Source organism: Natator depressus, chromosome 3, assembly GCF_965152275.1.
Source record: "Natator depressus isolate rNatDep1 chromosome 3, rNatDep2.hap1, whole genome shotgun sequence".
Lineage (NCBI taxonomy): Eukaryota > Metazoa > Chordata > Testudines > Cheloniidae > Natator > Natator depressus.
The window spans coordinates 157325863-157341824 of record NC_134236.1 but is presented as its reverse complement, the minus strand read 5'-3'; the positions used below and the strand labels follow the sequence as shown (position 1 = coordinate 157341824).

Here is a 15962-nt window from a genome sequence, read left to right as displayed (position 1 = left end):
CCATGAAAGCTTATGCCCAAATAAATCTGTTACTCTTCAAGGTGCCACTGGACTCCTCAATGTTTTTGTGGATACAGGCTAACATGGCTACCCCTCTGATCTTTAATTACATAATCACTTCTTACATTTTCGTAGCACCCCTGCCTATCTGACTTACCTCTTCTAGATAGCATTGTCTTCCCCTGTGATGAAAGGGGAGACAATCTGTGGTTGTCCATGATAGAGGGTGTTTCAGGATCTTCACAGTGCCATGCTTTGCTCCCTCCAAACACAGACGTTGGTTTGAAGAAACCTTCTAACGCTCACTGAGTGAAATTCCTCGTTGTGGAGGGGTCCAGCATAAGGGGAACGCAACACACTCAAGTCGCATTTAGACCCCAAGAGCCTGATTCACCCTTGCCCTGCACCTTGCATAGTCTTTCACATTAGTGGAAAGCAATTGTAAGAAGCTGCCAGATCAAAATGGTATATTTTTGTGCCCCCTCTGCACATGTGTAAATAACTATGCACAGTGCAAGGCAATAAAATATCAGGGTCTGAGTGTCTGATCCTATGCATTGAAGTTAAGGGGAGCTGCACCATTGACTTCAGTGGGTGCAGGATTGAGTCCTGCCAGTTTAAGTGGAACTCACGTTGTTCACGGGCCTTGTGTAGGCTCTCTTTCAGGGGTGAATTTCAGCCAGACAGAGCAATATCTTGTATGTCTGCGCATGTGCATATCCAAGCATGATTCCTGAAAAGCTGATGAAGTTATTCTGCAGGAGGAAGGTAGTTTATCTGCCTTATCTTCTACTGCCAGTTGCTAAATTATTCCCAGTGTGTTAAACAATGTAATTAAACACATACACACACACTAAAAACCCTTGTTATCAGTCAGAAGAGAGAGAGAGAGCGTGCGTCAGTCCCAGCCTTCAAGCTCTGTTAGTTTTAATTTGAGTTGTGGAATTAGTAATCAGTTTTGCTGGAACACTGTTGCGGGAAATAGATCTTAGCATGCACAAGGCCTAGGTACCGTTTCAAATGAGTATTTGTTAAGGAGAAACCATTCCCTGTCGTGTTATGGTACATTACATGAGATTTATTTCCATTGTATTGAAAAATACAAGTCAAAAAGGAATGTTCTTTCTCTGTCAGCTGAGAGCTATTTCTGAATTTCATCTGATTTCTTTGAAATGAAATTGCTTTTTTAAATTAAATAACAAGACAAGACACTCCTGGTCTTTCCAGGGGATTGTTAAAGGTCCTAAGAGGAAAGGACTTTAACTACACAGAAGGGCAATAATACTCTATAAAACAGTGGTTCTTAACCTTTACTGCAGCCTGCATCCCTTTGGTTCTCAAAATATGTTCTTGCACCCCTTGTCAAAAACTGTTGAAGTAGGTCAGTTCTTTAAACCTAGATATATTTTTGTTTGTATATTACAGTAATCGTTAAATGTATAATGTTAATAAATACATAGATTTGATGAAACAAAGTAGTTGTACTTACGTGTCTGTGCTTAATTTGTGTTTTCGATGATTTACCTTCTAAAAAATCTGGCATGTCTGGCACCTCCAGAAAGGGCATCTCAGACCCCAAGGAGTGCGTGCACCCCAGGTTAAGAACCACTGCTATAAAACATGGGGAAGCTATATTAGCCGTTTCAGTGAATCTAAATGAAGTTTTTAATAATCCTGTGTGAAATGTTCACAACAAAACCAGAAGCCAGGCTCTCATCTGAATATTAGTGCTTCTGCTCTCCTTACCCAATGTTAGAGGCATATTGACCAATAGAGATGATCATCTGATAACAGAAGTATCTTTTATCTAGCAGAAAAGGCATAACAAGATCCAGGAGTTGGAAGCCAAAGCCAGACAAATTCAGATTAGAAGTAAGGTGCAGCTTTTTCACAGTGTGGGTAATTAACCACTGGAACAATTTACCAAGGGAGATGGTAGATTCTCTGTCACCTGAAGTCTTTAAATCAACCCTGGATGCCTTTCTAAAATATATTCTATAGCTCTAACAGAAATGCCAGGCATTGTGCAGGAATCACTAGGGGGAGACTGTTTGGCCTGTTATGCAGGACACTAGACTAGATAATCACAGTGGTCCTTTTTTTACCTCAAAATCGATGAATCATCTGCCCAAAGTGGCCAGTGGGCTTAAAAAACAAAATGCTGTGAATGAAGATGGCTGGAATGGAATTCGAGGGAAGGTGGGTTGTGTTTGTTGGAAGGAATAGGACTCAAAGGAACATTCGGTACTTTTAGAGAAGGGTGATATGGCTTAGGTTAAAACCAGAACTACACTGGGGTTAAAATGTGACTCAGAAATGTGTGGCTTGGGATAACAAAGCTCTTGAGAGCCTTTGTGAAGCAAGAGGGCTCTCAGAAGGTTTTATTCTTCTGAATGAGTGTTTTTTCAGTAACAGAAGGCCCCAGGTGAGAGAGCACATATATCCATGTGTGAATGCATGTGTGTGTCCACATGTGGCTTTGGGAAGGCCATGAGACCAGTACAAACAAAAATCCTCACACTCCCCTTTTGTGCAGAATAACTAAGTCAGGAACCAGTTGCTCTTTAAAACTCTGGGGCTCTGGCAAAGCCTGGGAGTCTTTGAAATCTCTGCCCCTCTCCCTCCTCATCTCATGGCCAGATCAGGAATGGGGCTGGAAAATGACACAGAAGGCCCGGGAGGACACTTGTTTGTCTGAGCTCCCATATCTGTGGATTCAGGGCTGTTCTTCTGAGGTGGCCCTCAACCCTTCTTCTCTATCATTCCTGACTGTGGGTGATGCTTTCACGAGCTGTTCTACTGCTGTGCTCTTTGACAACCCTAAGGGGGAAGGGGGCCACAGCAAGAGTCACGTCAACTTGAATTCTTCACCAGCAGCAGTGCTGGGTACTGTGTCAGGCCAGAAGTAGACAGAATCCCTCCATCTAGCGTCAGGACTAGTCCTTTGCATGCATCTGGCACATGACTGCAACCAATGAGGAGTCTCACCCAGCTGTGTGAGGAAGCACTTTTCCCAACTGACAGCTGCTCTTGTGCAGAAGGAAAGGCATTCCTAGTTGAGATAGACCCAAACAACTTGAGAACACCCCCAAATCTGGGCAGGGCAGTGGGTTTCCAAATCTGGATATGACTCTAAACTTCTCAGCTAAGCCCTAACTCAGCTCTCCAATTGAATCAATGGATCTAAATCCCTCCAACTTTGGAAGGTGTGGATGAAATGCAGATTTCAATTTAGGGCGGGATTTTTGCCTCCTAGTTATTTGAGAAATTGATCCTAAGACAAAGCCATCCCTGAAAGTCTTTCCATTAACACCAACGGACTTTGCACCAGACTCCGAGACAGGGCAATGGCTGGAGTGGGTGTTTGTTTTGGTTAGTGCTCTCAGCAGCTCAGTGAGTGGTGGAGCCGTATGCATCTGAATGTGGACTATGCCACCAAGCATTCAAAAATGAGTCCAAGGAGCTCAGAAAATAAAAGTAAACTCCCACAAAAATACACAATGCACAAAAGTAATCAACAGCTGAGACTGTTTTTTGGGCCCACTACAAATGTCTTAGGTTACCATAGCTTCTTCTGTAACACCCTCCCAACAGCAATATTCCCTTCCCTCCCTTGTTGTCCGTCCACCCCACCCCATGCTCTATTATATTACCTATATAGTAGTGCAGTGTTTCCCAGACAGTTTGCTCAGGAAGACTTAGAATTGAATCTGAAGCAATGGCAGTGCTGGTTTAAGATAAACCTGGTGGCATTTTTACCACTTCTCTTTCCCCCGGCATTTCCAGCTAGGAAGGATTTTGTCACGACTACCTCCTTCTGTGAGTAGCTGCTCCAGAATCCTGTCGGGGCATTCCTTGTGTGCTTGGAAGGCAGTGTTTCAGAAGTGGCCATTAACAATGGCTGACACTCTTTCTCCTTCACAGGATAGAGGCATGATGATGCCTGCCCCTGGCCCGTATCAGAAGCTAGAACGAGGCTGGCAAACCAAGGGGAGGATTGGAAGCCTTCAGAGCCTGCAGAAATTTAACAATCAGGATTTCACCCTCCTGAGAGAGTACTGCCTGAGCCGAGGCCTGCTGTTTGAAGATGACACCTTCCCAGCACATGTCAGTTCCATTGGTCCCAATCTGCTCTCAGCAGACAAGCTGAGCCACCTACAGTGGAAAAGACCAACGGTGAGTTCCTCCTGATGGCTTTCAATTGCGAAGCTGATTTCCTGGGTGTAAAAAGACAACAGCTTTGATTTATCTCATGGCTGTTTGCTACATCCCTCTGTGGAGGGCTGTGCCCAGCTATGCTGACTCGAGGGAAGCACTGGGAAGCATTGCGTCTTACGGACAGACCAAAGCTCCCAGACCTGTGTGGGAGGGCGCCTGGTGTTACGTCTCCATTAGAGGGTGAGGGGGTGAAACGTGTGCTTCTCCACTGGCCAGCGCATGGGGGCAATGAGCAGGCGAGCACAGGGACTGAGATCACAGCCAGCCCTTGTGAAAGGGCACTAAGGGACGGTGTTCCTGGTATGTGTCCACTCACATTACACCTGTGCGGGGATCAGCCACAATCCTGCCCTTAGTTTGAACCACTTAATTACAAGTATTTGTCCCAAAGCTCCATGGGATGGTGACCTGCCATCCTTTCAATTTATACCACAACCTTCTCTCGGCCCCGAAAACCTTCCTGCCTGCTTTTAAATTAGTAGACGTCAATAGAAATCATTTAGGCTGAAGTTTTCATTTATTTAGGGTTTTTTTAAGTGTATCAGATCAGATCCTCAGCTGATGCAAAGTGATGTGGCTCCACTGACTTCCGCTGAGTGACCCTTGATTACATCAGCTGAGATCTGGCCCATTCTCTCACTTTTAAGGCACAGATTCAGATCATTGGTCAGCTTGCACTGTCATTCCCTAAAATCTTGAAGGAAAGCTTTGCAATCAGCCCTAGTTCTGCAAAGCCACGGGGCCAAATTCTGGTTACAACTCCACTGAAGTCATAGGGCCAGATGTAGGGAATGGTGTAAATTAGACCCTCCCCTTTTCCTCTAACCTAGATATCTATGCGCTCAGGCTCTCTTCAAGCCTACTTCTGCTTCTCCTACAGATGGGTAAGGGAGTCACCGGGGTTGTACCGGGGTCTGACACTGACAACACTTTTTAGGATTTGGTCCCGAGCATCACAGACTGTAGAAATGGAAACAGCCTGTTCTCCATTCCCATCCCCAAGCCAATTGCAGGATTGCCCCTAGCACCCATTTTCTAGTGGTTTGTCCAGCCTGCTTTTTAAAAAGTCCCAAGCAATGGGACCTTTACCACTTCCCCAGGCAGGACTAGTGTACAACTGAACACATCTTTCTGTCACCCAGTAGAGCTGCACCTTTTGCAGCAAATTTGTCCCATGACTGTATTTCAGAGGTGGGCAAACTACGGCCCGCGGGCCACATCCGGCCCATGGGACTGTCCTGCCCAGCCCCTGAGCTCCTGGCCCAGGAGGCTTGCCCCCCCATCCCCCCCCCCCCGTTCCCCCTCCCATGTAGTTATGATGCTGCACGGGCAGCGGGGCTACGAGTTCCTGCCACTCTGAGCTGCATGGTAAGGGGGCGGTGGCAGCGTGCATGTGCGGCGGTGGGGGGGTTGGGTAGGGGGTCCCAGGGGGCAGACAGGGAGCAGGGGACGGTTAGGGGCGGGGGGTCCTGGGGGCAGTCAGGGGACAGGGAGCGGTTAGGGGCGGGGGTCCTGGGGGCAGTCAGGGGACAGGGAGCAGGGGGCGGTTGGATGGGGCGGAGGTTCTGGGGTGGTCAGAGGTCGGGGAACGGGGGGGGGGGGTTGGATAGGGTGTGGGAGTCCCGGGGGGCCTGTCAGGGGGTGGGGGTGTGGATAGGGTTTGGGGCAGTCAGGAGACAGGGAGCAGGGGGGGTTGGATAGGGGGTGGGGTCCCGGGGGGGCGGTTTGGGGTGGGGGGTCCCAGGAGGGGGAAGTAAGGGGACAAGGAGCGGGGGGGGTTGAATGGGTCAGGGGTTCTGACGGGGGCAGTCAGGGAGTGTGAAGTGGGAGGGGGTGAATAGGGGGTGGGAGTCAGGCTGTTTGGGGAGGCACAGCCTTCCCTACCCAGCCCTCCATACAGTTTCGCACCCCGATGTGGCCCTCGGGCCAAAAAGTTTGTCCACCCCTGCTGTATTTTCTCAACCACTTTTCTTAGCTCCCCCTGACATTTAATTTCTGGTTAGAAATCTGACAGCAAAGAAAAATAGCACCTTGGTCCTATTCTTCTCTCCTCATTCTGCATCTTCTGAGTCACATAGTATCTAGTTATTTAAGTGACAGATCGTTTTTACTGCTGTCAGTGTTCCAGGTCCAATGTAGGAGCTGAGGAGCAAGCTGCCTTCTATTTTACCCTGTGCATCATCAAGAGAATTGCCAATTACATTCAGAGTCTGGGATCTTTATATCTGGTGCTAATGTGCAAAGCAGAAAGAAAACAGCTTGATTTTCAGACACCAGGCAGTGGTGACAGTTAGAGAAAACTTGTTTTGACTTGTAAAGTGAGCCAGTTTGATATAGGAGTCCTTGAGGGGGAATAGATTGGGAGCACCACGATGGCATTTTTATTGTTGCTTTTCTTGATTGTGTAGTAGCTGCACTTGAACAGTAGCTGTGAAGATTAAGGGCCATGTTTTCAGACCGAGCCTCTGGTTTTGTGCCCACAGAGAGGTGTGTGCTGTTATTTGCACCTGCAAAACTGTGTGTTCACATGTTCTGCATGTGCAATTTCAAGCACTGTTATTATAGCTAGGGGTGATTAATACTGAAGTAGGCAGGGATCTTGTGGGAAAAATAGTATGTGATTATCTCATTACAGACTCTCTCATAATTACAGCTGGACGAAAAAAATTGGATAAATATTTTATTCACCAAAAACGTTGTTTCAGATTAACCAAAATTATGAACCAATTCATGTTGAATTTGGCAAATACGTTTGGCTGAAAAAATAAAAAATAAATTTAAAAAAGTTGAAATATTTCATTTTTAAATGAAACATTTTGTTTTTTCATTTTCAGACAATGTTTCATTTTGAAATTTGCCTAAATGTAATTGAAAAGAAATGGGATCCCTCCCACAAAATCATTTCGGTAAAACAAAAGAATGTTGTTCAACACCAAATTAATGTTGGGGGAGGGTTCATTTTGAAAAAAAAAAAAAAAAGAAGGAGAAGAAGTTATTTTAGGTTAATCCAAAACAATTTTTGTTTTGGTTCAGGCAACAAAATGAATATTCAGTTATTTGCACAGCCCTAAGTATAATTCACATGCACAAAGAGGCTGTCAAGTTTCCTTCCCCACTCTGAACTCTAGGGTACAGATGTGGGGACCTGCATGAAAACCTCCTAAGCTTACTTTTACCAGCTTAGGTTAAAACTTCCCCAAGGTACAAACTATTTTACCCTTTGCCCTTGGACTTCCACTGCCACCACCAAACTTTATCTGGGTTCCTGAGAAAACGTTGTTTGGAAACATCTTTCCCCCCAAAATCCTCCCAACCCTTGCACCCCACTTCCTGGGGAAGGTTTGGTAAAAATCCTCACCGATTTGCATAGGTGACCACAGACCCAAACCCTTAGATCCTAGAACAATGAAAAAGCATTCAGTTTTCTTACAAGAAGACTTTTAATAGAAGTAAAAAAGAATCACCTCTGTAAAATCAGGATGGTAAATACCTTACAGGGTAATTAGATTCAAAACATAGAGAATCCCTCTAGGCAAAACCTTAAGTTACAAAAAAGACACAGACAGGAATATTCATTCTATTCAGCACAGCTATTTTCTCAGCCATTTAAAGAAATCATAATCTAACACATACCTAGCTAGATTATTTACTAAATTCTAAGACTCCATTCCTGTTCTGTCCCTGGCAAAAGCATCACACAGACAGACACAGACCCTTTGTTTTTCTCCCTCCTCCCAGCTTTTGAAAGTACCTTGTCTCCTCATTGGTCATTTTGGTCAGGTGCCAGTGAGGTTACCTTTAACTTCTTAACCCTTTACAGGTGAAAGGATTTTTCCTCTGGCCAGGAGGGATTTTAAAGGTGATTACCCTTCCCTTTATATTTATGACAGAGGCTAAATCAAGATTGCACAGGCAACCTTAATTCTGGCATTTTCTGATTTCTGAGTGTTTGACTTTGCAATCTTAAAAACATTCTTTTACTGTAGAGCAGGGATCGGCAATCTTTGGCACATGGCCTGCCAGGGTAAACCCTCTGGTGGGCCAGGCCGGTTTGTTTACCTGCTGTGTCCACAGGTTCAGACAATCGCGGCTACCACTGTCCACGGTTCACCGTCCCAGGCCAATGGGGGCTGTGGGAAGGGCAGCCAGCACATCCCTCGGGCCGCGCCGCTGCCTGGAGCGGCGAACTGCAACCAGTGGGAGCCGCGATCGGCCGAACCTGTGGATGCAGCAGGTAAACAAACTGGCCTGGCCACCAGGGGGCTTACCCTGGTGGGCTGCGTGCCAAAGGTTGCCGATCCCTGATGGAGAGAGAGTGAGTGAGTGAGTGTGTGTGTGTGTGTGTGTGTAATCATTATACTGCAGTAGTGCCAGGATGCTGCAATAGAGATCAAGATCGCACTGTGCTAGGCACTGCACAAACATCTCACTCAAGTCCATCCTTGCCCGGAAGAGTATGCAATCTGAATGGAGAAGCCAGACAAGGGTGGGTAGAGAAACTGAAGCACAGCGAGGTGAACTGACTTGCCCAAGGACACACAGTGAGTCAGTTGCAGAGCCAGAAAAGAACCCATGTCTCCTGACTCTCAGGCTGATCTTCTATTCACTGAAGCATGCTGCCTCTCTATTAGTTTGTATCACTTGTATTGTAGCCAACTCTTGAGGCCGCATTCAGAGTCAGGGCCCTCCTGTGCTAGGCATTGTGCAAACACATTTAAAGACAATCCTTGCCCCGAAAGAGCAATCTAATGGTCAGATTCAGGGCTGGCCTTACCATGAAGTGAACTGAGGCAGCTGCCTCAGGTGCCAGACGGGGGGCGGGGGGGCGCCACTAGGACCCAGAGTGTAGAAAATTGTGTCTGCTGCTGGTGCATATGTATTCTCTCTGCTCTAGATGCACAGAGATGGTGGAGTGCTGTGCTGGAGGAAGCAGGGCACAAGAGACATAACAGGCAGGCAGGAGAAAAGGTGAGAGGGAATAACAGAAAGCAGCAGGAGCTGCAGGGAGAGAGAGGAGGAGCCTCTTATGTACCTCTCTGGCACCCCCAGGAGCCTGGACTGATTAACACCAGCTTCTCAGGGAGCTTCCTGTTTCCTGCTGCTTCCCTGAACCCACTTGCGGAGAACAGGCAGTCAACTGAAGTAGTAGGAGCCAGTTAGGCCCTTAAGACGCTGATATCTTCCCTCACTCAGGCCCTGCTACCAGCCTGCTTATTTGTCCCTTTCCACTGAGTGTTGAGAGCCACTATAGCTGGCACAGAACAGCAGTCCTGAGTGAAAGAAGAAAACACCCCTCTGGGGCAGCATTCAGAAAAAGAAAGAAAGCAAAGGAAGCTTTTCTATCTAAGCAGGAAGGAACTCTCCTGAGATACATAGACACAAATATTCACGGTGAGCCTTCAAAGTTTTGGCCCAAGCGAGGGGGCATGGGGGCGTCGTTTGAGCTCCCTGCCTCAGGTGCCAAAATGTTGTGGGCCGGCCCTGGTCAGATTAACTCAGGGTGAGTAGCACCTTACTCCACATGCAGTCCCACGTTCACGAAGAAAGGCGCCAGGCAGCATTAGTTAGGGCTTTGGAGTTTGGCCCTACTGTGAGATAAGACCCAGCAAGTGGGTGGAAGGGTTGTCTTGGTGGCTCAGGGTGGTAGCGAGAGACGTATGTGGTTATCAGTACTAGCTCTGTGGTGATAAGTAGGTTTCAGGTTAAAAGGATCATTTAAAATGGGTGACTCAGGTTTTCTCTGGTCACACCAGCCCAGCCTCCAGATGGTGCCTGTGGCCCTCTGGGAACAAAGACGCCTGTGGGACTTCTCTCCCGTAGCCTGCCTCCCTGTGCCAGAGGACTCTTGCAAGGGGGGAGGTAGGTCCAAGTGGGAACGAGTCACTCCTTGGCATGTAACACAGAGCAAACCCCCAGGCTGGAGGCTGACCTGGACAAAGACTGCTGACTGAGAACCGGGGCAGAGGTGCTGCATTGTGAGCACTCTGGGGGTTGGGCCCAGCCCTGCTGCCTGAACCATGTAGCCTCTTGGTTTAAGTTACTGATGACTTGTTTCGCTCGTTGTGTATACAGGGCTTACCACAGCATTAGCTTTCCCAACCTCTTCCTAAATAAAGTGCCACCTTCGTTAAGAAACACTCTGCCCGTTAATTTTTTTATTATTATTGTTATTATTATTATTATTATTATTACTATTATCAGCATTCTGCACTGGGCACAGATATAATTTATTTCCTGGAATTTCCAGGTGGAGGCCTCAGCGGCTAGCTATATTCACACCCAGAGACCACTTCTACCATGGCCACAGTTCTAGTTCCTGTAAAGTCAGATTGGGGCTACAAATAATGAAGCCGGCAATATTAATGTTCACAATCCCTACGACCATCTAGCAGTGTGCCTCTAGCTTTTGGGGGGCATTTATCCAGGCACAAAATCAAAGACTGGTTTGAAGCCACCTTAAAAATGTGGCCCTAATACTGCTGCACGATAACCCGAAGAAATAAAATACCCACCACGTCCTCCCCACCGCCATGCACAAAAGAAGAATTCAGGAATTCTGAGTCTAATTTGAGATGCCCTAAGCTCCTGGGAAATAAACAGTGACAAGGACTGCAGCTGCTGGGTGCTACCTGTCATTCAGTCACCCTACAGGGCTGCCTTCTGGTATGAGCAGAGGCTGCTGGACTGTTCCAAGCTTGGGTATTTTTTTGGAGGGTCACAAGGGTATGGAGCCTTAAGATCCTACTCAGTATTTTCATGTGCCTGAAATAACAGCTTGATGATGTGGAAACAGCATGTCCACCCTGTGATTTTTTCACACAAGAGGCATCTTTGCCTATTCAAGCTGATTGAATCAGACTGAGATTTCGGACTCAGTTGATCTCTGGACTGAGGAAGCCACATGATGGATTTGTCTATGCTCAAAATTTTTGCCAGAATAGCTATACTGGCAAAACTATCCTAGCATAGATGCGGTTATACTGGTATAAGTGTTTTGTGGGTATAGCTTATTCCTCTAGCCTCGGCTGCCTGTCCATAAAGAAAAATGGGGTACAGCCAAAAAAATCACATTGGAGCCTCTAGATTTGGAACAAAACAAAAGTGAAGAGTTGATGTATTTAAATACCTCTGTATTAGTGGGTTGCATATCTCACTGACCTCTCTGCTTACTAAATAGGAGTGTAATCTATGTAGTGAACTCCCACAGCTAACACAAGTACAGGATTTAAGACCTCTTCTAAGCGCTGAAGCTATGTTCTGACACAAGCTTACATGTGTAGTTGATGTGTTGTCATTAGACTTTGATTAATAACAACACTATATTTACTCACTCTGTTTGCTGTTTTCAATCTTTTTGGACCTTGAACTGAGCAATCCAAACAGCCAGGTAAATATCTATGTGGAGGAGGGGGGTGGGCAGAGTCTTATTTTGTTTCTGTGGTTATTTGGCAGTAATTCTTTCTACAACATACCCGCTCTCTGGTACTTACTTTAATATCTGAGCACCTCCCAATCTTTGTCCTGTGAGCTAGGGAAGTACTATTATTCCCCTCTTGCCATTCTTTTTTGGGAAACTGACTCACTCTCGATCTGAATATTAAGTGACTTGCCTGAGTTTACACAGAGCCTGCAATGAGCAGGGTCTCCCAAGTCCCAGGCTAGCACACGAACTACCAAATAATTCTTCCCCGCCTAAGTGGCTGCTCTCTAGGCTTATTCCAAGAGAGCGATTAGTAGTAGTAATTTATTATATATTGCAGCATTGGTGTGCATGGCACTTTATAAACATAGTGATAGACAAGGACCCTGCCCCAAGGAGTTTACGATCTCAGAGCCATTTACAATGGTCTAAATCCAGAGTAACTCTATTAAAGGCAATGATCTTACTCTGGATTAACATCCTTGTAGCTAAGAGGAGAATTTGGCCTTCCATCAATACAATGACTCCAAAGGACTTTGGCTCAAGCCCTTGACCCAGCAGCGCAATGAAGAACAACAACAGAGGTTCATAGAACCATAGAAGATTAGGGATGGAAGAGACCTCAGGAAGTCATCTAGTCCAATCCCTTGCTCAAAGCAGGATCAACCCCAAATAAATCATCCCAGCCAGGGCATTGTCAAGCCGGGCCTTAAAAACCTGTAAGGATGGAGATTCCACCACCTCCCTAGGTAACCGATTCCAGTGCTTCACCACCCTCCTAGTGAAATAGTTTTTCCTAATGTCCAACCTAGACCTCCCCCACTACAATTTGAGACCATTGGTCCTTGTTCTGTCATCTGCCACCATTGAGAACAGCCTAGCTCCATCCTCTTTGGAACCCCCTTTCAGGTAGTTGAAGGCTGCTATCATATCCCCCCTCACTCTTCTCTGCTGCAGACTAAACAAGACCAGTTCCCTGAGCCTCTCCTCATAAATCATGTGCCCCAGCCCCCTAATAATTTTCATTGCCCTCCACTGGACTCTCTCCAATTTGTCCATATCCTTTCTGTAGTGGGGGGCCCAAAACTGGATGCAATACTCCAGATGTGGCCTCACCAGTGTTGAATAGAGGGGAATAATCACTTCCCTCAATCTGCTGGCAATGCTCCTACTAAAGCAGCCCAATATGCCGTTCACCTTCTTGGCAACAAGGGCACAGTGTTGACTCATATCCAGCTTCTCATCCACTATAATCCCCAGGTCCTTTTCTGCAGAACTGCCGCATAGCCAGTTGGTCCCCAGCCTGTAGCAGTGCATGGGATTCTTCAGTCCTAAGTGCAGGTTGATGGGAAGTTGAGTTGGAAATAGAAGGGAAAGATGTAACAGTAAACAAAGGAAAGGGCATACTGGTCTTAGGGGAGTCTAAAGTATTCTGGAAGAGTTGAGGAATGACCCTTTTCACAACTCTTCCACAGCATCCTTTGGATGTATTTGCATAGGAGATAGATCTGTGTTCCTCTCTTTGCACCACTAGTGATCATTTGCATGGTGTTTGTCTCTGGAGTTATTTTCTTGTTCCCATCTGGCTTAGCATCATAATAATGTAGTTACAGCTGCACATGAGGAGATGGAAGGAGATACCCAGTTTAGCCTCTAAAATCCAGATAGGAGGAGCAGCTGCTCTGCAGACCCTGAATTTATCTGGACTGAGGACTTTGGGAGTCAATATAAAACTCAGGTGGAGTGCAAAGATAAGGAGCAGAGGGTGAACACTATGAGTGCAAGTACCACAAGAAGTATGAATGGAGTTACTGTTGATGAGTGGATCCAAACCTCCCTACATCCCTATTTCAACAGTCAACCAACCACTCATCCTAGTTACATACACTCATCATCACTGTCTTTAAAAATATCTGTGTAGCTTCAGCATTTCTTGTGCTGGTGGATTGTGACGTCTGTGTGGTTTGCTTGGAAATGATTGTGTGCCTTGCCACATTTTGCAATAATCTTTCTGATACTGTCAGTTTCACTTTAGCCCCCAAGAAAGCTCCACTCTGGCTTTACTCGGAATTGCTAACTCTGTCATCACAACCTCACTCTCAGGTTTTGACCTCTGGGGACACAGATGCGAGCTGAAAGAGGCTGCTATTATTCCAAAGGGAAGCATCAGTTTCCTCTCCGAGGTCCATTATGAGCACCTGCTTTGCTGCTGTGATAGATTCTCACTAACCTGAGCTTGCAAAGCTAATGCACCAGAGGCCTCTCTACTTCTCTATTCAGTCTTCCCTTCCTCCTGCATGTAGCTTTTCTAAAACACCTATGAGAACAGCACAAAATCCGTACCCCACCCATCTATGGTACTTATAAGCCCTTTATTAACATATTGTTTGAGAGCCTCACAATCGTTCATGCATTTATTTTCCTGACTCCCTCTGGGGAGTGCTGATTCCCCACTTTACAGATGGGGTACTCATGCACAAAGAGACTAAGTGACTTGAACAAGGAGACCTGTCCAAGGAAGTCTGTGGCAGAACAGAGAATTGAATCCAGGTTTCTGAGTCCCTGGGTCGTACCCTAACCACTAGACCATCCTCCCTCTCCTACACCATGCACCGGTAGGTGTAACACCATAACTGTGAAGGGAGGTGAGGACATATACTGTAACTCAAGCACCCTGGAAGAAGTGATCCCTTCTGTTTATGCAATATTCTAAGTTAGATTCCTAGAGAGCACACCAAATTGGAGTTAAAGCTGAATCAGTGTTGGGTGGGTTTTATTTTTAGAGTATTTTTTTTGCTTTTGTTTATTTTGTGCGACATTTACTAACCCATTTACAAACATGACTAAGGCATGTAGGTTGGGCTGTTTTCGTACAGTGTCTTTGTTTGGATAGAGAATTACTGGTTGTCTCTGAGCGAGAAGCATCCCTAATAAGTCAGCTGAATTCTCACTTGAGAACCAAGTATTCTGACATCTCAGTGGGCTGCACTGAAATCTGCTGCTAAATCCAGTGGGTCAGTTTCAGAGTGAATCTCCATAACGTGCCCATATCATCTCTAGTCTTCTCGTGGGCTTTCTGGCTCCAGTGTTAGTGTAAGCTCTGCTACTGTACTCTCGAACAACACTCAGTCCATTTCATTGGAACCAAAGAAAAGGCTTTCCAGCAGTTTCATACCCATATCTATACCTGTTTATTTCACTTGCTTGTATGTGGTGTACAAGCAATGATCTGTAACAAATCCCAAAGCTGCCTAGACTCCACAATTAGGATTATGCCGCCACGCCACGGCCCCTCATGGCAAAAATGGGGAAGGGGGAAACAATACAATGGTTATAACTTATGGTTATTTTTAATTATGGTTCTTGGTCTCCCAGTAGAGCACTGGGGCCCCATTGTGCTAGGCGCTATGCAAACACGTACTCAGAGAGACAGTCCCTTCCGTGAACAGCTTACAATGCAGATAGACAAAGAGCGGGAGGGGAGATGGAGGGGGAAAGAAATGAGATTTGCCCAAGGTCACACAGCAGGCTAATAGCAGAGCTGGGAATAGAGCCCAGGTCTTGTGACACCCAGCCAGCGGACTAATGCACATGCTCTTGAATGCGGGGAGGGCCCCCACAGTGTTCTGTGACTCTGCAGAGAGTCTCGCTATTAGGAGAGCCTGGGGGATTATCCACAAGAGCTTGAATCACCAGTACTGGTGCCATGCACCATTCATTGCTTGGGAAGAGCTGCTTTGTACCACAAGTTTGATAAACTTTTAGTGGGCTACTGGGTGGTTTCAGTCACCATGAAAACGTTTCAGGAAGCTGACACATCTCCTGGAGTTCAACTCACCCAGCCACATGAGTCACATCAGCTGCTAGTCTCCGGTTTGTGCAGAGGGTTGTCAAATCAAGTGGGTGGGAGGGAGCACCCGCCCCAGCTTAAAGAAGAGCTGCTAAACTATTTTTCTTACCCCAGCTGTCAAATATTTTACACCTCTTGTGTCTTGTTTGCTTAGGCATGTTCATTTGCTTCTGCATTTAGGATTAAACACCATTTCAAAACAGACAGTCTGTTCTGAAATGGTGTTCAGTCCTAAATGCAGAGGCAAATGAACATGCCTAAGCAAACAACAGGTCACAAGAGGTGTAAAATATTTGACTCAGCCGGCAGATATTACAAGGGTCACTCGTACTGAAGACCCAGAGAGATATTTAAATGAGCATTTTCCTACTATAAATACTAAATCCCATGCAATTAGCTCTTTAATCCCAAAGTATTTTTACAGACACAGGGAGTGGTACAGCATTGCCATTCACTGCTGTCCATGGTTTGTTC

At 46.2% G+C, this 15962-nt stretch overlaps 1 protein-coding gene across 1 annotated transcript in view; it reads left to right on the top strand.

Moving 5' to 3' along the window:
* Positions 1-3936: 3936 nt before the first annotated feature.
* Positions 3937-15962, top strand: part of CAPN13 (calpain 13) — a 54688-nt gene continuing 42662 nt past the window's right edge. The window contains exon 1 of the mRNA XM_074949143.1: positions 3937-4176. Coding sequence (XP_074805244.1) covers positions 3937-4176 — 240 coding nt within the window. The remainder of the gene's footprint in view (positions 4177-15962) is intronic.